At 42.1% G+C, this 22,948-nt stretch overlaps 2 protein-coding genes and 1 pseudogene across 4 annotated transcripts in view; 1 reads left to right on the top strand and 2 right to left on the bottom strand.

The window, feature by feature from the left end:
• The window catches only part of LOC129862523 (nuclear pore complex protein Nup93-like), a 38,445-nt gene extending 32,961 nt beyond the window's left edge, over positions 1 to 5,484 (bottom strand). The window contains exons 1-3 of one of the 3 annotated variants that reach the window (XM_055934280.1): positions 5,420 to 5,484; positions 4,107 to 4,293; positions 2,753 to 2,870 (exon numbers count right to left, since the gene is read on the bottom strand). In XM_055934280.1, the coding sequence (XP_055790255.1) occupies positions 2,753 to 2,870; positions 4,107 to 4,293; positions 5,420 to 5,483 (369 nt within the window). In that variant the 5' untranslated portion in view covers position 5,484. Of the gene's footprint in view, positions 1 to 2,752; positions 2,871 to 4,106; positions 4,294 to 4,397; positions 5,226 to 5,311 lie in introns of those variants that run through there. The other 2 variants (XM_055934281.1, XM_055934282.1) reach the window with 2 other exon arrangements.
• Positions 5,485 to 7,292: 1,808 nt separating this feature from the next.
• On the bottom strand, positions 7,293 to 8,441 carry mt2 (metallothionein 2). The gene is made up of 3 exons (XM_055934279.1): positions 8,298 to 8,441; positions 8,135 to 8,200; positions 7,293 to 7,500 (listed from the first exon to the last, which is right to left on the bottom strand). The coding sequence occupies exons 1-3, from the start codon at positions 8,320 to 8,322 to the stop codon at positions 7,409 to 7,411; spliced, it is 183 nt and encodes a 60-aa protein (XP_055790254.1). The 5' UTR covers positions 8,323 to 8,441; the 3' UTR covers positions 7,293 to 7,408.
• Positions 8,442 to 9,070: 629 nt separating this feature from the next.
• On the top strand, positions 9,071 to 22,773 carry LOC129862521 (Bardet-Biedl syndrome 2 protein homolog; annotated as a pseudogene).
• The last annotated feature ends 175 nt before the right edge of the window (positions 22,774 to 22,948 follow it).

Genomic DNA, 22,948 nt, shown 5'->3' with positions numbered 1-22,948 from the left:
TTCAGCTTTTATTTCTTTCATCACATTCCCAGTGGGTCAGAAACTTACATACACTCAATTAGTATTTGGTAGCATTGCCTTTAAATTGTTTAACTTGGGTCAAACGTTTCAGGTAGCCTTCCACAAGCTTCCCACAATAAGTTGGGTGAATTTTGTCCCATTCCTCCTGACAGAGCTGGTGTAACTGAGTCAGGATCGTGGACCTCTTTCCTCGCACACGATTTTTCAGTGCTACCCACAAATTTTCTATAGGATTGAGGTCAGGGCTTTGTGATGACCACTCCAATACCTTGACTTTGTTGTTCTTAAGCCATTTTGCCACAACTTTGGAAGTAAGCTTGGGGCCACTGTCCATTTGGAAGACCCATTTGCGACCAAGCTTTAACTTCCTGACTGATGTCTTGCGATGTTGCTTCAATATATTCACATAATTTTTGTCCCTCATGGTGGCATCTATTTTGTTAAGTGCACCAGTCCCTCCTGCAGCAAAGCACTCCGACAACATGATGCTGCCACCCCCGTGCTTCATGGTTGGAATGGTGTTCCTTGGCATGCAAGCCCCCCCCCCCTTTTCCTCCAAACATAACTGTGGTCATTATGGCCAAACAGTCATATTTTTGTTTCATCAGACCAGAGGATCAGTTTGCAGTTGCAAACCGTAGTCTGGATTTTTTATGACGGTTTTGGAGCAGTGGCTTCTTCCTTGCTGAGCGGCCTTTCAGGTTATGTCGACATAGGACTCATTTTTACTGTGGATATAGATACTTTTGTACCTGTTTCCTCCAGCATTTTCACAAGGTCCTTTGCTGTTGTTCTGGGCATGATTTGCACTTTTTGCACCAAAGTACGTTCATCTCTAGGAGACAGAACGCATCTCCTACCTGAGCAGTATGACGGCTGCGTGGTCCCATGGTGTTTATACTTGCGTACTATTGTTTGTACAGATGAAAGTGGTACCTTCAGGTGTTTGGAAATTGCTCCCAAGGATGAACCAGACCTGTGGAGGTCTACAATCATTTTTTTTGAGGTCCTGGCTGATTTCTTCTGATTTTTCCATGATGTCAAGCAAAGAGGCAGTGAGTTTGAAGGCAGGCCTTGAAATACATACACAGGTACACCTCCAATTGACTCAAATTATGTCAATCAGCCTATCAGAAGCTTCTAAAGCCATGACATCATTTTCTGGAATTGTCCGAGCTGTTTAAAGGCACAGTCAACTTAGTGTATGTAAACTTCTGACCCACTGGAATTGTGAAACAGTGAATTCAAAGTGAAATAATCTGTCTGTAAACAATTGTTGTAAAAATTACTTGTGTCATGCGCAAAGTAGATGTCCTATCCGACTTGCCAAAACTATAGTTTTTTATCAAGAAATTTGTGGAGAAGTTGAAAAACAAGTTAATGACTCCAACCTAAGTGTAAGTAAACTTCCGACTTCACCTGTATATACTGTATTCTATTCTACTGTATTTTAGGCAATGCCACTCCAACATTGCTCAATCTAATATTTATATATTTCTTAATTCCATTTTTTACTTTTAGATGTGTGTATTGTTGTGAATTGTTTTTCGATAAATCTTCTAAATAGGTGTATGTGACCAATAAACAGTGATTTGAACATCAGCCCAGCTGCAATTCCACAGCACACATGGAGGATAGGATAAAGCCAGTGTAGATAAAAGAAAAACAGAAAATAACTCCATAGTGCCTTTTCTATAACAGTCACAGATCAAGAGTGAACACTGGACAGGGTTTGAAACCCACTAATATGCCATGTATCTATTTTAGTTCTGAACAGATGACATCAATGGGTAATTCCATAATATGAAACTAGTAAAAGTATGGTTGTTTCTGACCCCTGATTATTATGACAATGGCCAGAAATATTTGTCCATGTTTTTTTGTTTTTTTCAAATCACTAGTCATGAGTCTGAGGGCTTAGAGCCCACATTCGTGTGACAGACGGTGGTAAGCAATAACTATCTTTATCCGCAATTTGGAATACCATCATTCCTACTAAAAATGTTCTGAGAAATTAGCCCTATTCATATTTGACCTATTTCAACTCTAAATATATTAACATGTGGCAGTTATGAATCTTATTAATGCTCTATTTAATGAATTTTTTATCAGTTGAGAAGAGCAATTACTCCAATTCTGATGCTAGCAAAATTCCTCCGTTGGAGGATTAAGAATCAGAAGGGAAAATCAGGAATCCTCCAAACAGGATTTCTGAAAATTTTACAACCCTACATCGCCACCAATTTGAATCAAATAGGCATCTACCGAAGATAATTCAACTCAAAGGATGTTGGGTTAACTTTTGTGAATGCATTTAAATAACAAACTCAGCATTTCAGACAGTGGGTTTGATATAGGCTACAGAACAATGAGTAGAGATTTGGACACTATAGACATGTCAGACATCTTTCCCTAGACAGAAAACATTTCTAATCCTCCCACCAGCAAGAGACTGCAATGATCCTCCAACAGAATCCATCAGCCTTTTGCTTATTAGCATAAAAATCATTACACAGTAAACCTCAGCTGTGACATTAACAGAATCAGATATGAATCCGCCAGTTTGACTAAAAGCATAATCTAAAACCCATTAATTACCATCACCTGGCCGGCTGCCCTTGACTCTGAAAAACACAAACGCGAAGGTCCTGACATACAACAGGACAGGTGTGGATGAAACAGTAGCCCAAAAGCTCAAACAGCCCCACAATCGTAAAGAGAGTGTGAATACCTGGATGTCAGTGTCCTTCACTGGCTCTAGAGGTTCAAAGGTGGTGGCAGCACTCAGGCTCTCCAGACGCTGGGAGATGTGGAAGATGTCCAGGCCTCTGGACCCCAGGAGGATGGACCTACAGAGAACAGAGGAAACAGCAAATTACATTTGTTTAGTAGACTATCCTCTAGAGCCCCCTATACTTGGTTGGGCTTCGGCCCCTGGTATCATATAAACACACATAAGACATGGAAAGATTTGTAGAATTGCAGGAAAGTATCTTAAAACTGCTACATTTTCTCTCCGGCAACAAGAAGGGTGTGAACAGTTTGGGGTCGCATTGGTTGTGAGGTTGGGGATCATTACTACGCCGAGAAGTCAATTTCTATCTGAACCTTCGCCACCTAGGACATTTGTGTTACTGGACCTTCTCAAATAGCACTTGAGAACCCCTGCTCTAGAGGGCATGAAGTAAGTTGAATGCAATGCAGAACATAACACAGAGCTACGCATCTCTAACATAAGATAGCTCCCATAAACTTGATGTCCCAGAGTACAAATACAGATGACAATGTAAGATGAAACATCTGCCCACTATCTCACACAATAGTGACCAGATCACGTAATTGCAAGCAGCCTATAAGCAGTCATATGTATTGTCATCTGAATAATAGCCAGTCATAATGATGAGCTTTGTGCAGGTAACATCAAAATCTTACTACCCTCAGCCTCATTCATGACAGGGGAAATCATAAAATAATAAAAGATTCTTTTATTAGAAAAGGACCACACTTCATATCTGATTTTACAGCATATCACAGACTATGAGGATCATCTCTACAATGAGTATGTTTACATGCACATAATTGGATATTAAACCTAATCATGTAAACGCCTTACTCTGCTTATCTTAAATAGGCATAAGGTAATAATCAAAGTAAGCATAAGCCGATTTAAAACACCTGATTTTCTGCACAATCTTTCCGAATTATTAGGACATGATAACAGTTTAATCGGCGTTCCAGTGGTGTATTTGATCTGCACATGTGCCAGCACCAGGCAGCCTCTTATGCACAAGTGAAGTGAGTTCGTAAAAACTGAAAGTATGCATTTTAGAAATAGTAAACATACAAACTTTATATGTCCAAACTCAGAATCAAATAGTCTTCACAAAATAACAAGTCCCATTAGTAGCCTGATTTCAGATGTGTCCATGTAAACAGGATTTTTAGAGAAATTGTGCTTCTTGCAAAGCATGTAAACGTTTTAAACAAACTATTATATTAACCTGACTATGCACAATCATTATTGTGTGCATGTAACAGTGCTCAATAAGAAAATATCAGTGACTGATACCCAAGAGAGAACTTACGCTTTCACGTCAGCAGCGTCTTGTGATGTTCGAGTTAAGGTGCGGGAGCGTAGCCTCTCTCCAGCCTGCTGGATCTCCTGAAGGTTCCTCTCAACATGAGGAAGCTCAGACACGGCCTCAGTCTCTGCTGCAAGCTGCTCTGCCTGCTGCAGGAGTTCTCCAAAGCCCTCCGCTTCCATGGCAACAACTGGGAGTCAACAGACAGGATGGCTGGATTAAAACAAATATAACTCTACTGGATTAAATGACATGCAGTCTTCATGACTCTAGCATAACTATTAAAAATACTACCTAGTCAAACCATTACTCTGTTCCAGCTGGCTGATAGGAGTTATTAGATCGGTACGGTTTGGCATAGCACAGAGAACTTGATCAATGAGAAGATTTGAAATAGACAATATGGCGGCCTACACGTTGTTGGATGACTTCATGGAGCAATGTTTTGTTTTTTAACCTAACGCTGTCAATGTTGTCTTCTTCCAAGTTGGAATTGAGGAAGTCGAAAGTTCTCTGTAATACACCAACAAGTACCTAACCTGTACGTAAAGCTGAGTTAGCCTGTAACAATCTGACTGCTAGCTATCCTAATCCTGGCTGGGAACATGCCATTTAAACTAATCAGTGACTGTCTGCTGTTTAGGCCTAATGACTGATTCCAGATATCAATCACTCCAGATACCACGAAACATTATTCGTGAAAAAAAGAAAGTCTGTATGTAATATTAGTGTATGTAACTATGTTGTCCAGACCAGGACTGATCACTGGACTGGTTCTATATAAATCAGTGTTCATTAATCTGTCACGGGCCACACCATGTACAAACTAATCTCATTTGTGTTTGGACCCTTTTCCCCAGTCGTCCGAAAATCGAACGATAGGCGCGCATGCCCCCTTAGCACGATTAGCTATTAGGCTAGCTTGCTATCGTGGTGAGCCTCTTACTACGAATAGATTTTGATATGACTGTCTACAAAAAGTCAAATACGAATTACACATTTTATGCCATCAACATTTTAAAATAAGTCCTTCGTTTAGCTAACGTTAGACAGGTACAAAGGAAAGCACGTTAGCAAACGGGCTAGTGTCATGCTTGGCAAGGACAGACCGCGTACTGATGAATGGTGCTAGTATCAGCTAGCAGGATAACTACAATAACTAGTATCATTCCTTGCTAGTTATAACGCGTATTAGCTGGGCAACTTACAAGAAGCCTAGCTAGCAAATGATCCTTTCCCTTGTTCCACAACTAGTAGTTATAACAGTTCTTTTCAATCTTTTGCGCTTATCTCATTTTCCCCACCGTCGTACATACATTTTAACCCGGCACTTCTGAGGTCTACCGTGATTGGATGATGTCTCGTTTTCCAAAACGACATTGCGCTTTTTGCTTGTGGGCACCTCTCTGCCGCCACCTACTGCGCCGGAGTGTAATGGAGGTGGTAGATCGAGAAGTCACGCAACCTTGTGCCACACCGTCATCATGGAGTGGGATCTCAGCCTCCAACCAAACCCCTTTTGGTCGAGTCTGCCTCATCCTCATTAGGGATGGGGACAAAATTATCATGTATTGCAATTGTCATTTTTCAATCAATTCAATGTGCTGGCATAACTGACTTGCCTAGTTAAATAAAGGTTAAATAAATGAATACAATATGCCTTTTTTATAACCCCTTAGTGTGACAGGCCTGCTATGCCTATTTGGTAACTAAACACCCAAAAAGTACACTCAACCTAATCTATTAATCACTTCTCAAAGCAGTGTTGACATGCAGGTTGAACTGTGTTAGAACAGTTTATTCACATGTCACGCCACAATGTTACAATGTGTGCGCATAATTTTTGTGATGTCGGCCAACCCATCTATACATACACAAAATAGTAGTGGAAAAAGGACAATTAGGCACTTAAACTTATGTATGACAGACCTGTGTGTAGTATTTAGATTTGCATTGGAGAAGATTAGATACCAGGAGGTAGCAGACACTTAGTCAAGGACAGGTATTAAGATTAGACTTGCAGGAACCACTGAGTCAGGACTGTGACCTTCATTTTTCCCACAATTACTCTGCAACAGCTTACTTGAGGGGCATACTTTGGTCCCCAGCAGCAATTGGTTCACGTGTCTCCAATCCAAGTACTTCCAAGCCTATTCTAGCCTTCATTGTTAGGGAGACACAGTATAGCATATTGTGGATACATTTAGTACTCAAGCCATTTACCATTAAAAAAAGGGTTGTTGTGTCTGAGGTGGCTGTCCATCCTGGTTTCATAGACTAGACATTACAGGACACAAAAATTGCTTTGATAGGCAACTTGTAACCTAAGAGGGTAACCAGAATCTCACAGACAACTAGCATTTTAACTTGATAAGCTAATTAGCCCCTTCCCAAACCTAACTAGCTAAATATTAACCACGAACTGCTTGGAGTAACCCTGGATTGTAAATTGTCATGGTCAAAACTGTGATACAACAGTAGCTTAGACTTCGAAGTCTGTCCATAAAGCACTGCTCTACCTTATCGCTAACAAGGCAGGTCCTACCGGCCCTAGTTGTCACAGCTGGACTACTGTTCAGTAGTGTGGTCAGGTGCCACAGAGACTTAGGAAATGTACAATTTGCTCAGAACAGGGCAGCATGTCAATCGTTCATGGGTCAAAGTGGGAGGTTGACAAGCTGAATGCCCCGAGCTCTGTTTAAACTACCAGCACACAGCTCGGACACCCATGCTACAAGACATGCTTAAAGGTCTTAAAATCCCAAAGACTATGGGAGGCACACAGTATTACATAGAACAGTCCACATCAGGTAACTGATGCAAGCAGTAAGATCAGATTCAAAACTAATAATTCACCTTATGGAACAGCAGGTAATGTGAAGACATGCTAGCACACACGGTTTAGTGTTATACATTTTGTATGTGTAACGCTATTTACTGTTCTCTTGTTTGATGTAAGAGCCTTAGTGTTTGGACCCCAAGAACAGCTGATGGGGATCTGTTAAGAATTAAATTTTAATTTAGACAAATTGCCAGTACAAAAAAAATCTTAAGAGGAAACTTATGGTTAACTATGTGAATCCCCACTTTTAATTTGGGAGGGAATCAAGACACATGTAGACATCGGAAGGTTACTAAACATTGTGTTGTTACCCACCCCCAGTAACCCAAATAAAAGTCAAACTTGAATAAGTTATATGCAATTTATTTTTTTACATTTAACAGACAAAGTACTAAATCTAGGCTCAAGATGGTACAACCAATTTCGTAGGGAATGACTGCATTGTCACGTCATGCACCAGGCCTCACTGACAACAGCTGGTATCGCAGGTCTTGCCCTTGCACACACAGCCTGAAGCACATTTACTGCAGTCGGAAGGACAGCAGGGGCAGCAACCTGATGGGACAAAAACAATCGATTATTGATGACCAATGACAGACAAATCCATTAAGGCTCTAAGATGAGTTGTCAACTTGTCTCCCCAGTTGTGGTCAACTTAATCAAAGCCTTCCTTGTTCAGAGTCCTCTTGAAGAGCCTAATTAGGCTACCAGGTGTTCATAACTAAGTGGGAAGATGGTATTGACCAACCATGCTTTGAACTCATTGAGAAACACATGTTCTAACGGCCAAGTGTCAACCATCAAGTACAGCCATCATGCTGGTAAACAAATGATAGTAATAAAAAAAAAATAAAAAAAAAAAAATCACATTTCTTATATGTTGTACAGTTGAATTTCTGCCGAAATTGCAGTTATCAAGTCATTTCCTTAGGTGAAGCCAGCATGAGAGAGAAGTCGGCGCTCAGAAAATAAGACGAGTTTCCCCCACTAGTAATTACCAGTTGGGGGCGTTCACGTAGATTTCTCGCCAGTTGTATGTGATAAATTACCTTCCCACTTGTTTATCACATAGGGTGCCCAGCCCGTCCTCCCCATTTAACGTGCCACCAGACACCATTAAGAGATTGGGTAAATACCTTCATGGGCAATCTGAAGTGGTATTTACAACGTAACAAAACCAAAAACTTACTTTTCTTACAACTGGTGCATGCGCAGTTGGAGCACTTGCAGGATCCACCGCAGTTGCAAGAGCCAGCTACAAATAGACAGTTGCGTTAATAGATAATCAAAATGACAGGTAATTGGTTTTCGAATAAATAGGCCTACATTAATCAATATACATGAAAACTTACTTTTAGAGCATTCACAAGGATCCATTTTTTCAGTTTTTGATCGCGATTATTTTTCCAAATGAAGTATTTCAGCTTAATTTCACTGTTGAGTTGTAAGCTTTAAATTTCTCTTTGGCGAAGCACCGTTTTTATAGCGTCAGGACAGACGGGTGCCGTGTGCAAAACAGTCTCGCGTTCAGACGCTGAGGGTTTGCACCCGGGTTATTTCATTATACTGCGCGAAAATAATCAAGGAAGAGTTTCCTATTGTTTCGCAAATTCCATAGCGTGTTACACAACCTGATTACCACGTTGATCATCGATTAATTAAGGCTACACCCTTATTTATTTAACTATACAAACATTTATTGGGATCTTTTTTGTTTTTAGGAATGCCTTCAATAACCCCCAGGGTCTGGAGTGTTGTAATCAATTAAGCCATTATATTGTTATTTTACAGGCACGATCTAATTGTAATGTTCAAATTCATGATGATTTTAATTGTTATATACTATAATCTAATCTAGACATAGGCCTATAGATTAGAATGCGAAAAGTTAATATAATTATATTACTTGTCGGGAAGAATTTGAATAGGCCTAGTGTATTTGGAAATATATATTAAAACGACGATTTACAAATCACTACATTGTTGACTGGTTTTCGGTTGGACAGTCATCGTTACCGTGCACAGTGCACACGGTACGCAAATTATTAAACGGTTCAGTTGTCACTTTTTCGGGAGTGGTGTTGTCATTGGTGCTGTGTTGAGAGCTTCCAGTCCCGTGCTTCCTTTATCTGCACACGAGCTGTGCTCATGAGCAACATTCGAATGTGAATGAATCACTTTGCGCATGTCGACTGAGTGTTAGTATTTTTCTAGAATATCTTGCCTGAGTAAATGAGCTGTGTCATACCACAAACATTGTGCGACGTGATAAGAATAGTCACCGTCAGCAGCCAGACCTACAATTAATTACAAATGACAGTTAAGAAAACAAAAACAATGATGCATTCAGAACTATTCTACAAGCCTTTCATAAATACTTTCATCTTCCATCATGTATATATATAAAACAAATTTACCCTAATAAGAATCATGATCAATACAGAAATATATTATAAACTCCATGAACGATGATGACTTCAAAGCAATTGTTTGGTACTGTGGAATAATGTGTTCGCGACAAATTAACTTGAGCAGCTTTGAGTGATAAGTGAAGTCATTTGCAATAGTTTATTTTTTTTATTTTTAAATAACTGCCTTTGCATGGTTGTAGCTAGCTAGCTAACCCAGAAACATTGACAGTTAAAGGTCGAGGACTTTGGTAAGATATCGTCTCGCTTTATCAAATGGGCTAACTATATGAAATGCTTTGTATGTTCTGTCGACATATCTCATGTCTCGTTGCATATGGAAATGGGGGAATAAATATACCTAGCTATAGTAAATAGTGGACGTCGTTATCTCTGATGGGTTACAATCGCTGACTGTCTTGTGGATGTGTTTATTTGGGAAAGATAATTACTGAAATGTTGCACTCTATTATTAACAATATTTTAATTAGTCATAGCTATGCCATCTATCTAGGTATCTGTTTATCTTTGTTGGCTATTTTCGAAGACTAGGAGGAGCCAATGCAAGGAACATGGAACGCCGGAACACCCAGCGGGCGCCTGGAGTAAGCCGTTTCAAAATCAAATGTTATTTACCGAGTACAACAGGTGTAGTAGACCTTAACCAACAATTCATTTCAAGAAATATACTTAAGAAAATATTTACGAAATAAACTAAAGTAAAAAATAAAAAGTCACACAATAACAATAAAGAGGCTATGTACAGGGGGAACCGGTACCGGGTAAATGTGCAGGGGTGCAGGTTAGTCGATGTAATTTGTACATGTAGGTAGGGGTAAAGTGACTATGCATAGATAGTCAACAGTGAGTAGCAGCAGTGTAAAAACAAAGTTTATGAGGGTAGTTTGCAAGTGGATGCAACATGCATGAATCTCCAGCAGTGATGATTAGATTTCATACTCACCTCAGAACAAGCATCCAGTAGAACAAACTCACAATATGTACTGTGATTGGTTATTTTTGTTTTAGTATTGTGCCACAATTTTGGTGCCTACAGTGCCTTCGCAAAAAATTCAGACCCCTTGACTTTTCCCACATTTTATTAGGTTACAGCCTTATTCTAAAATGGATTCAATAGTTTTTTTCATCCTCAATCTACACACAATACCTCATAATGACAAAGCAAAAACAGGTTTAGAAAGTTTTGCTAATTTATACAAATTTAAAAATGGAAATATCACATTTACATTAGTATTCAGGCCCTTTACTCAGTACATTGTTGAAGCACCTTTGGCAGCGATTGCAGCCTTGAGTCTTCTTGGGTATGACGCTACAAGCTGGGCACACCTCTGTTTGGGGAGTTTCTCCCATTCTTCTCTGCAGATCCTCTCAAGCTCTGTCAGGTTGGATGGGGAATGTTGCTGCACAGCTATTTTTAGGTCTCCAGAGATGTCTGATCGGGTTCAAGTCCGGGTTCTGGCAGGGCCACTCAAGGACATTTAGAGACTTGTCCTGAATCATTGGAAGGTGAACCTTCACCCCAGTCTGAGGTCCTGAGCACTCTGGAGCAGGTTTTCATCAAGGATCTCTCTGTACTCTGCTCTGTTCATCTTTGCCTCAATCCTGACTGGTCTCCCAGTTCCTGCCGCTGAAAACATCCCCACGGCGTGATGGTACCTCCACCATGCTTCACCATAGGGATGGTGCCAGGTTTCCTCCAGACACGACGCTTGGCAATCATGCCAAAGAGTTCAATCTTGGTTTCATCAGACAAGATAATCTTGTTTCTCATGGTCTGAGAGTCTTTAGGTGCCTTTTGGCAAACTCCAAGCGGGCTGTCATGTGCTTTTTTACTGAGGAGTGGCTTCCATCTGGCCACTCTAGCACAAAGGTCTGATTGGTGGAGTGTTGCAGAGAGGGTTGTCTTTCTGGAAGTTTCTGCCATCTCCACAGAGGAACTCTGGAGCTCTGTCAGAGTGACCATCAGGTTCTTGGTCACCTCCCTGACCAAGGCACTTCTCCCACGATTGCTCAGTTTGGCCGGGCGGTCAGCTCTAGGAAGAGTCTTGGTGGTTCCAAACTTCTTCCATTTAAGAATGATTTTTGGTACCCTTCTCCAGATCTGTGCCTCGACACAATCTTGTCTCTGAGCTTTACTGACAATTGCTTCACCCTCATGGCGTGGTTTTTGTTCTGACATGCACTGTCAACTGTGAGACCTTATATAGACAGGTGTGTGCCTTTCCAAATCATGTCATATCAATTGAATTTACAACAGGTGGACTCCAATCAAGTTGTGGAAACATCTCAAGGAATTTCAATGGAAACAGGATGCACCTGAGCTCAATTTCGAGTCTCATAGCAAAGAGTCTGAATAGTTATCTAAATTAGGCATTTCTGTTTTTTTATTTTTAATACATTTGAAAAAAATTCTAAAAACCTGTTTTCACTTTTTGTTATGGGGTATTGTGTGTAGGCACTCACCCTCAAGATGAACCATAAAATAAACCCTTGCATGGTTACAATGGGCAAGTTTAAAGGGATCCACCCATGCCTCACTGCAGTCCCACAATCAGGGAAGGTATGGCCTCGCCCAGTTCCCTTTGGTAGTTGCCATTTACATGTATGCATGAAGCTTGATGCATTGTAATATAGCACTCCAGCTCAAGTAATTCAATCTTCTCTCTTCTATTAGGTGTTCATCCATAACCCTCACATGTGTGGCCAGTGGCAGGCAGCCTGCCGTCTAAGCCAGAGTGCCCAGGACTCAGACATCTCTTTGCTCAACATCAACCAGGCATTGAGCTGCTTGACAGCTGGTACTCGAGGACCCAACACCACTGGAGACACGCTCCTCGTGGGCACCCAGACAAACCTGGCCTATGATGTACACGAAATTGCTGACATCTTCAACAGAGAGGTGAGCCAAGGACTGGACAGGAAGCAATGATACAACATAATCATGCTTCTGTTGTAGTAGTATTACATAATAATAACGTTTTGCAAATAATGATGCTATTTCCTTTCCTCTAGGTGACAGATGGGGACAATGCCATCGCTTTAGGGAAATTGGCGAATATTCAGTCCCCCCTCACCATCATCGGAGGAAACTGTGCCTTACAAGGATTTGACTGTGAGGGGAACGGCCAGTTCTGGACGATATGGATTGTGTTCCTCTTCATCATGTGAACTGTTGTCTAACATTGAAATAGGAATAGTTTTACCACAATTAAGGAAATTATATGTTTGTTTGTTTGTCTGGGTTCCTTTTCAGGACACGGGGGATAATGTCCGGTCATTGGTTCTCTGTGTTTTTACTGGCAATTGAAAAAATGAGGTGACATTTTATTTAGCAGAAGTTTCATCCAAAGATGAAAGCAAGTACTTTGCAATGTATAGCTAGACGACTTTAAATATTGTTATTACATAAATATACTAGATCCTAAAATGGGTAATATACTGTGTATATTTTATTTTGTCAGGTCTTTGCAGCTTCTTGTCAGATCAGAGGACATTAGGGTATACAGATGCACAATTGCATCCTGTCGGGCTGTATCACTGCCTGGTACGGCAACTACACCGCCCACAACCGCAAAGCTTTCCAGAGGGTGGTGTGGTATGCCCAACGCATTACCGGGGGAAAACTTCCTGCCCTCCTGGACACCTACAGCACCCGATGCCATAGGAAGGCCAAAAAGATCATCAACCACCCGAGCCACTGCCTGTTCACCCCGCTATCATCCAGAAAGCGAGGTCAGTACAGGTGCATCAAAGCTCGGACCGAGAGACTAAAAAACATCTTCTATCGCAAGGCCATCAGACTGCTAATCAGCCATCTCCAGCACATCAGAGGCAGATGCCTATAGACATAGATTAGGAATCACAGGCCACTTTAATGAAATGAAACACTAGCCCTTTAATAATGTTAGATATTACTTGTTAGACATTACTGCACTGTCGGAGCTAGAAGCACAAGCATTTCTCTACACCCGCAATAACTATCTGCTAAACACATGTGACCAATAAATTTGATTTGATTTTGATCAAAGAAGATGAACTTGTGAAAATGAGGTATAGCTCATATTACATACCTAGAGTTGTGTTTCTGCAGCTATTTGATGTTTAAAACTTAAACAAATCTTGCTGTGTATAGTACAGAAAATGTCAGCAAAGAGAGGATGTGTGCTGATTGTTCTCTCTTTGTATCTTTCAGAAGGTTACCTCCCTCTGTCATAAGCATGGCAGCAGGTTTGCTTATGCACTGGCCAATGGAACAGTGCAGTGCACTGGCCAATGACCACACTGCCCACTACTGGATAATCAAGGTACTGCAAGTTTTGAATGGGTGGAATATTAGTTTTCCTTCTTAATGCATCCCTGTCACTTTACACAAAACGTATTGAATTTGAATCAGCATTATGTTTAAAGATGTGCCAATAACTGTCCCTTTTTCCCTCTGCAGTCTAAGAACCATGCAATGAGCATTCATGTATTTGACCTTAATGCTGACGTTGTTGTAGAACTCATCAAGGGCTGGTCCAATGGAAAGGTAAACCACCTTGATGTGTCAGTCAACAATCAATTTAGGGCAATTGAGAAGACCTATTTGTTAAAATGAGTACAGAACCAATCAAGGAGAGTCTTCAAAGTCCTCTAATCCTTCACTTTGTCACATTGCCTAGGACTGGTTGACACTTGGCACCAGCCTTTCCTCGAAGTGTTTCCTCCAAGTGTTTCCTCCACATTCCAAGGAATGTTGTAAGGCCCCTTGACTTCACCTTAATTTACAGATTGATGCACGGAGCGATCGAAACAGGTGAAGTCATCTTCAAAGACATCTTCTCGTCCTCTGTGGCTGGAGTGGTGGAGAGGGACTATCGCATGGATGGACAGATCCAGCTCAGCTGTACCTCTGTGGAGGGAGAAGGTAAAGACATGAGTAACACTACTAGTACTTCGTATAGGCCTAGTTTATTTGTGTGTATTCTCTCAGAATTTGTCTTTGACATCCAATGTGTTGTGTGCTGGTTGTCAGTGCGTGGCTACCTGCCTGCCAGTAAGGAGATGAAGGGGAACCTGATGGACTCCAGTGTGGAGCAGGATCTGATCCGAGAGTTGAGCCAACTCAGGCAGAACCTGCTACTGGAACTACGCAACTATAAGGAGAATGCCAAGGTTTCTAAGAACTAGTGCTGATCCCATTTAGTCCACTGGTCGATAGGCTGTTGGTCGACCGAGATTTTGTTAGTCGAGCTGTGGCAACCATATTTAAAAAATGTATGGCACACGAGACACCTGTCTGATTCACGCCTTTCTGAGCAGACTAATCCATTGCAGGCCGCGGGAATGGTACACCAGTACCAGTAGTACATTTAGCCTACTATTCATTTCCATAATTTCTCATCTACATTATTTGTTTAATTACGGTCATTTCTGTTGTCATTGTAGGAGTGGAGCTACACTTGTGAGAAAAAAGTTAGGGTTTATTTAATTCCATTTATGAGTTGTCAATGTATTATTTGTCTTGTTTGGAGTGCTCCTGTCAATCTTGAGTAAAGACACACACCTGATTACACATAGAAGTAGGCCTAGGATACCTGGCCTGCGTGCAAATGTAGGCCTATGTGCCCATTTGGGGATCTCATACTATTTTTGATAGTCTTAACTCACCATTACTGTGGAGCTTCTCAAAGTCATTTTTTCTTCGCCTCAAACAGCAAGTAAATTAAGTCTGTTTTTTACATCCATTGAGAAGGACAATCGTTCCTCAACGTAGCCGATTAGAAACATCTTTCCAGCTCTCTCCCTTTCCATAACTACTCAGCATGAAAGGGGAAAAAATGTCATGTTGTAATCCAGTGAAAACGTCATTAAATATGCCTATCTGATTAATTCTTATCCATTACGCAAATAGCCTACAGCTGTGTCTGTCCGGAGCTCACTGGAGCAGGAAACTCTGAGGGCCCAGAATATTTTATACAATGTTGCAAGTTTGCTCGCCACTTGCAGACAGGCCATGCGTAGCCAATGTGATTCATAGGATATTTATTTTTATCAGGATATTTTCTACCTGCAATGTTTTTATTTGTTGGCTTTATGTAGGCTACTTTTACATATTGGCAATAGAAGTTACTTTTAGATTTGTATCATTTTCATAGATTTTGATTAACCAAATTATATTGATTTACTATAAATTAAATTAAATGAAACTGTTCTGGTTAGGTGATATTGATCTCTGGCTCCCTCTTTAGTCATTTTATGTCTTCATTTTTAATTGCAGTGCTTTAAGCATCAGACAGGCTCAGTAGTCTATATATAGTTGATTTTATTCAAACATAGGGTGTGTCTATATATATTTTAACATTTCGACCAATCGATTGGTCAAAAGTACATACTACTCTCCTTCGACCAACATTTTTTTTAGTCGGGACAGCCCTACTAAGAACAGACACTAACGAACACTTTCACAGAATCAACTATGAGGATAAAGCTACAACCAAACACACATTTACATTTATATATACACACTGAAACTCTCTGAAGTAACTAATATTAGAAGAAAATGATAAAGCCCACATGTACAATCAAACACCCACACCTCAGACAAACATTCCCAGACCTATCAGTTACTGTACTCTGAGGAGAACATTGATCCTCCCACTCTATGTACAAACATACACACGCATAGTGTTTGTACCTTAGTGTACAGGATTGTGTGTCTTGTGTCTCTGGTAGCAGGCTGTCCCAGGGACTTCAGAAGGTGATACCCAGATGGGGGTGATATCAGCCAATACCCAGCTCTAGACTGCCCTCTGTCAGAGCTGCCACGGAGTCCCAGAGGGCACACATAGAGCTCAGCATCTCCACGCCCAATGGTAAACACCATCACCCCAAACAGATACCCTCCCTACTAACCACTAACACATTCATGCACTGTCATCAAAACACAGTAAGCAGCTCACCTACACAGCCCTAAAACCACACAGAAACTCACCAAACTCACCAAACTCACCAGAGAAAGCTTCATAGGCACTAAGAAAGCCTGTCCCACATTGAACCCAATCACTCTCTCCACTCACCATCCTATAATCCAGAATGTGCAGCCTCATGTGGCTTGCTGTGGTAACTGAGTGGGCTGAGTACTGTCCTCTTGGATTTCCCCCTACAGAGAACATCATTAGAGCTGTGCTGATTTTCGCTGAGGAAATTTTTGAGGGTGAAAGTCATGTGGTACACCCCAGTGCCCAGAATTGGTCTGGTTGTATCCGTGTTCCCATCATTCCTCCCAAAGATATCCTTGTGGATCTACACATCAAAGCTTTTGTTGGCGGCAAGAGCAGGTACACATATTTTAATTATGAACGAGACTGCTGAGTCCTTTGCATAGATGTGTTAGTGAAGTGATTTGCCAGTGAAATTCACACTTTAAAACAACCAATCATTGATTTTCACTATCAATTACTTTCCAACTTTGTAAGTTTAGCAGTACTTTAGCTGTGTCTAATGACAACAATAAATAATTTTGTAATTTGAATGTGCTTATTCTTTCTCTTCCTTTTCCTCCAGCGTTCAGTTCCACGTCTTTGAGATCATGCGTCAGCTGCCTGGCTTCTCCATGTATGATCTTAATGTTGATCCTGAGGTATCTCAACCTACTGGGAAAGTCACCTTCGCCAGGCCACAGAGAGTAAGCACATTCATTCTTTGTATCTCTCTCTCTCTTACTCTAACTTACACACACACACTTCCATGTGCTGTCACGCTCCTCTACAGACTCTTCCAAGCCCCTCTGGCATTCTGCTTCACAGTAATGTTAACTGTTATTACAGAAAAGCTGTATTCTCGTCTTTAGGTCGTCATGTGGCTGAACCAGATCTTCCTCCTACCGGTGGGCATTGATACCCCAATTGTGACGTTCAACTTTCTGCGACGTGGGCAGAGGTATGTCTACATGTGTTAACACACTAATCACAGACGACATAGACCTACAGGCAGAGGCAGACTTCCCCACGTACTTTGGGAAGCTGCGGACCACCATGACTGAGGTGAACAAACCTGTTCCCACACAACCCACCTCAACCTTCACACCAATAGCATTTCTCTCGTTACCAACCTCACAACACCTTTGATATCGCTTTATTTTTGTGTAGTTGGCCTAACATTTCAGTGTTCTTTTTCAGTCGACTCGGTTCGACGTCTCACTATGGGACACACCCACTTTTACAGGTCATTGGTTGAAGCCTTATTCAATCAAACCTAACAGGCCATTCAGAGCTTTGTGGGTGTATGCCCCTCGTGTCTATATAACATCCTGCACTGCTCTGGTTTCCTATTTCTTTGCATCATTACAAGTCTATTTGGGTACTAGCTCATTAAGCAACGTTCTTCAGAAAACTAGCTCTCAACTTAACTTTTCTTTCCTGGTGGGTTACCACCCCACCATGGAGAATTGGGTGGCTTATTTTCTATTTTCAGGAATTCTGAAATCTTCAGCTTCACTTTACAGAGTGAAAATACCTTAGTTAGCTTGTTAGCAGCACTTTTTGTCATTGGCTGGCTACAGTACATCTGTTGCCTGGCCTTGTTAGCTAGCTTGCTCCACTGCTTTAGCATCCCGCTAATTGCAGGTTCCCACAAATTTAAGATACTTATACCTGGGGTCTCTAGCTCTCTGTCGGATTTCACCGTTCGGAGCTAGCTAGCTAAACTTTTGAATGTCTTGACTGTGTAGTGTGCTAACGGATCCACTGGTGTTTTAGCTAGAATCCTTTGGGCTAAACCCTCATTCGGTTTGTTTGGCAAGCACGAGCGGTGCTGTTTCTTCAGTGTGTTACCCCTCCATTGAAGCACCATCCCTTTTACCTTCCCCTGTGAATGATAGCCCAGCCGTTCGTTCTACCTCGAGTTATTTGGTTTACACACCGAGTCGGCACTTGGTATCTCATGCGACGGCTCGGCTAGCTGGCTATCGTCACTCAGGTGAAGATTGTGAGCATTACAAATGCGAGCATTACATGTCCGGGACAGATTCCCATCCACTCTGTAATACTTGGCTAGGCGTCGAACACGCCATGGAGGCTCTCGTCGACCCCACTAGTTGTGTGCATTGCGCTCAGATGGGCTCCGATGGCCTAAGACGTAGAGCCAAGTACATGGAAAGTATTGCCCAGGCCTCGTCCTTGCTCGAAGACGACTCTGTTGACAATGAAGTCCCTGAGGAGGGAGAAGCTACCGCCTCCGTCTGAGGCGGACCTTAATTCTGATGAATCCCGAAGTGAGGACGACAGCATGTCTCCTGCCGCATCAGCCTCTCTAACCAGGAGATGGATTACGCCCCTGAATAATTTCTCCCCTCTACTCAGTTTGTGCTACCCAGCCAGACTGCAGAGGTAGGACATGAGTCAATAACTGACCTCTCCTTCTTCGAGGCAATCAGATGCATTGCAACCAAATTTGATGTTGAGTATTCAACGCCTCCCACACCTTACAAGAAGACTAAGATGGATGGAATATCCTCTCAGAGTAATTCTACATCCGTCTGACAGCGTGTACCAGCCTTCCTAGACTGTCTGGCGTTGTTGGAGTCTTCCTGGGTGTGCCCCTCAAGTCACCTTCTCCTGTGACTGGCTACCCCTACTTGGATATGCACAACATGGCGTCGTCGGGATGACTCAGCCCGCCTCCCGTGGAGCCAACCCTGGCTGAGCTCCTCTTCCTCTGCCCCCAAGCTCGCTCATCCCAATGACCGCTTCACCGCGTCCATGTATGAGAGGATCTACCGATCTGCATCTCAGGTGGGGCGCTCCGAGAACGCTGCTGCCCTCCTCTCCATATACATGGCGGTACAGAGTGCGCAATCTCTGTCCGGTCTCCAAGCCACTTTCCTCATCATGGGATTTGGCACTGGTTCTGGATGAACTTACAGGCAATCACTTTGAATCCCTGGAGACAGTGGATCTTAAGACTCTGTCATATAAAACAGCCCAGTTGCTCGCCTTGGCTATGGCCAAGTGTGTTAGCGACCTTCATGTGCTCTCGGTTCATCCTTCATGCACTCAGTTTCCCCCCCGACTACTCCAAGGCTATGAAACATCCTTACGCCACGTTCATTCCTAAGGTCATTCCCATGACTTATAGTAGTCAAACCACTGACCTTTTTTCCCTTCCGCCGTTCTCTTCTCCAGAGCAGCGGCGCCTTAAGTGCGTGCACTGCGCAGCTACTGAACATGGACAGCACTAGGCCATTCCGAAGTTGTGACCAACTTTTTGTTTGCTTTTCCACCCCTGATCTGGGTAGGGCTTTGTCCAAACAATGCCTCACCCATTGGGTAGTGGAGGCTATCGCCAAGGTGTACAGTTGTCTGGGATTGCAGTCTCCCCTGGGTGTCCGCGCACATTTCACTTGAGGAATTGCCACGTCATGGGCACTGTATATAGGCATCTCCGTCTTGGAGATTTGTGCGGCTAGTTAGGCTTCCTCTCACACCTTTGTGAGGTTCTATTGCGTGGACGTTACTGCGCCCTCCCTGACGCACAGAGTCCTTGGACTGAAGCTGAGAAGGATGGATCAGGTACATTACCATGTACCACAACAGGCTTCTCAGGAAAGGTACTATTGGCAATCGGGGAGCTTTGCAAGTGTCCCATAGTGAAATGTCCAACCGAGTCGACTGAAAGAAAACTTTGGGTTACGGTATGTAACCCCGGTTCTCTGAAGGAGATCTCACCAGATTGCCCCTCTTGCACGATTTGTGTAAGAGGTAGTTCTTAGAATGAGGAAACCAGAGCAGTGAATGGTGTTATATATAAAGCTCTGATATGGGGCGTACACCCATAAAGCTCTGATATGTCTGTTAGGCATGATTGGTTTCAACCAATGACCAACAAAATAGGGCGTGTCCCATAGTGAGATGTCTTCCTCATCTCCTTCAGAGAAACGGGGTTACATACCGTTACGCAAAGTTACCGATTGTTTGAACAGGTAGATGACTATCACTCTGTCCACCAAATGCTGATGGTGGCCATTGCAGATCATTCTAATCACATCCGTAACATGCTGGAACAGGCAGAGGACGCACAACTCATGGGGGACAAGTTAGTGACGCCATAACAACCACCATGATTTCTCTGCTTGGCTTTTCTTTTCATCCCTTCATCTTTTTGCATGACAGGAGGAACATGAAGAAGCTCTACATTGAGCTCTATGACCTGAACAGAGACCTGATCAATGAGTACAAGATCGGATCCAACAATCACAATGTTCTTAAGTCTGTCAACCAGGCCCATTCAGAGGGCAGGGAGACTGAGAGGTGAGTAGGGGTTGACAGGGTGATCAGTGGGGGATAGCAATTGTAGAGGTTTGAATGTGTTTTGAAGGGTTCAGGTCTTTCCTAACCTCTACTACTATGTGTATCTCTCAGTGGATAAGCCAAAGAATCAGGTTATCACAGCCTGCCGAGACGCTATCAAAAACAACAATGTCAATGCTCTGTTCAAGATCATGAGAGCAGGCACAGCCTCTTCCTGAGGGTACCCCCTGTGTGAGAGGGGGGAGCCAGTCCGGGGGGAGCCAGGAGAGGAGGCCTTATAAGTGTGAAGAAAGTCTAGTTCACTAGTGACAAGGCCTGAAGAAAAGACAGGCCTCTCCAGCACCCCTAGATGTCATATTGGTTAGCAGTGATGTTTTAGAAGAGTCTGTGGGTGGGAGTAACTGTCACGTTGTAAATGTGGTTTTCTAGCCAAAGAAATCTATACTCCTTTAATGTTAAATGGGACCAGCATAGTGTGATACACGTTTACATTTTATAGATTGTAAATAGTCAGGGAACTTTGTGTGTGCAGAAAATGTAACCCTAAATTAAATGGTCTTTTAACTTAATATGTCTGTTTTTGGTTTTCATTGTAGTATTTTCATTCAAGTCTGGTTGGTTGAATGAATGTCTTCAATGTCTCTCAGGCCAGATTGCTGTTAAGTGAATCCAGCTCCTAAATTGCAGCCATTTAAGACAGCTAGGGGCTAGAAGTGCATATGGTGCTGAATTGCAAGAACATCAATCACCACGATAAAAGTACAAAGTGTCTGACAAAAAAATAAGTCTGCTAGGTCCAGATCATTATGCTCCCCCCTTTCCCCTTCCTTCATATTCTTGGAGAGTCCGCTTCCAGTTGCTGCGTTGGCATCTGGCGCACAGCTGGACCAGCGACTCCCACACGTGTCACGTGACCAGTGAAATGAATACCGTTAAAATGCTGTCTTGCCAATTTTGTACGTTTTTCAAAAAGTTAACTTTACCTTACTGAGCCTCCCTCCATACACCATGTAGGTCTGTATTCATTTCATGTATTTTTCTCTCTCCATTTTCAACTTCGTTTTTGTTGGACCCCAGCACTGTCAGAGACTGCAGTTTTCATACAGAAACCAGATGTTCCCGGGTTTGGCAGTGTCGCTATGAATTGCTTTGGTGACTTTCATCTGTTGTGGTAAGTATGATGACTGATGCGTAGATTGAATACTTTGTACACATATACTGATACAATACAAACGCTGTCATTCAATATAGGGCTCCCTGTATTATGCAAACATGCAACAGTCTGGCAATTACATGTAAATCTAATGCGTCATGGTCGGCTTTTTCTTTTTTTACATGCGACAAAAGCTTTCCTTTGAGTTAACGCATGCATGTCCGAAAAATTATGCATTTTAAGATGCATTTTTGCAAATTATAAACTGCATGGTGAACCAATAAATAGTTACATTTGTGAAGGAGATTAAGATAGGGACATTGAGTTAGGAACACTATGTTCTAACGCACACAAGAAAGAATTTTCTATTTAGAAATCTTATGTAGAGTTTACATACGATCCGACAGCCCTCATAATAGCCGAATTGACCAGATTTGGGGTGAGCTCCTATAGGAGAGGGGTGGCAATGAAGTCATTCTTCAAAATCTTTTGGACCATTTTGGTCTGGCTTAACATTTGCTTCTGAGGTGTCATTTGAACGCTAACTTGGAAACCGTGGTCAATTTCTGTAGACTACTGGGAGATTATCTGTTCTGTTCCTTTGAGGGGGCGTGTCTGCTATAGGAAAAGGTATGAACATTCTTGCATTAGTTCTGGAAACTTGGGGAAATGAGTTTGAACTGCAGATATCCCTGTAATGGCGCCTCAGATAATTTATGAATAATAAAGTCAAAGAAAAATAAGAACAAAATATACAAAGTAACTGCAAATATAAAAGTAACAACAACAAAAAAACTTTTGTCAATTATATTTTGTTATTTTCCTTGTTTGTGTACAATGAAATTCTTGTGATTTATTTTCATATCTAGGATTACAGCCTGCTGAAGAGATTAAATGGAATGAATTTTGCAGACTAAAGGGAAAACCCCTCTGAGATACTGGAGTAGAAACATAAGGACTGCAGAGTGTTGGGTTACTGAGCATTATCCAGCAGGACCTCAGGGTCCCCCAGAAAACCTCTCGGGAATTGCTCTTGCATGGGTGATCAGTATTGTGAACTCTTCACAGGATGCTGTATGGAGCTTTCTGATCTCAGAGATCCTGAGGAAGAGGAAAATACAAATTAATGGGAA

The sequence above is a fragment of the Salvelinus fontinalis genome, chromosome 9, assembly GCF_029448725.1.
Source record: "Salvelinus fontinalis isolate EN_2023a chromosome 9, ASM2944872v1, whole genome shotgun sequence".
In the NCBI taxonomy this organism is placed as follows: Eukaryota; Metazoa; Chordata; class Actinopteri; order Salmoniformes; family Salmonidae; genus Salvelinus; species Salvelinus fontinalis.
The sequence above is the reverse complement of the archived record's forward strand: the minus strand, read 5'-3'. Positions and strand labels throughout refer to the sequence as shown.

Bases quoted from the DNA above. Each gene is read 5' to 3' on its own strand.
- mt2 (XM_055934279.1), bottom strand. From the start codon at position 8,322: ATGGATCCTTGTGAATGCTCTAAAA. The intron at 8,201-8,297 runs GTAAGTTTTCAT...GTCTATTTGTAG, and splicing joins TCCTTGTGAATGCTCTAAAA to CTGGCTCTTGCAACTGCGGT. The intron at 7,501-8,134 runs GTAAGTTTTTGG...TTGTCCCATCAG, and splicing joins ATGCACCAGTTGTAAGAAAA to GTTGCTGCCCCTGCTGTCCT.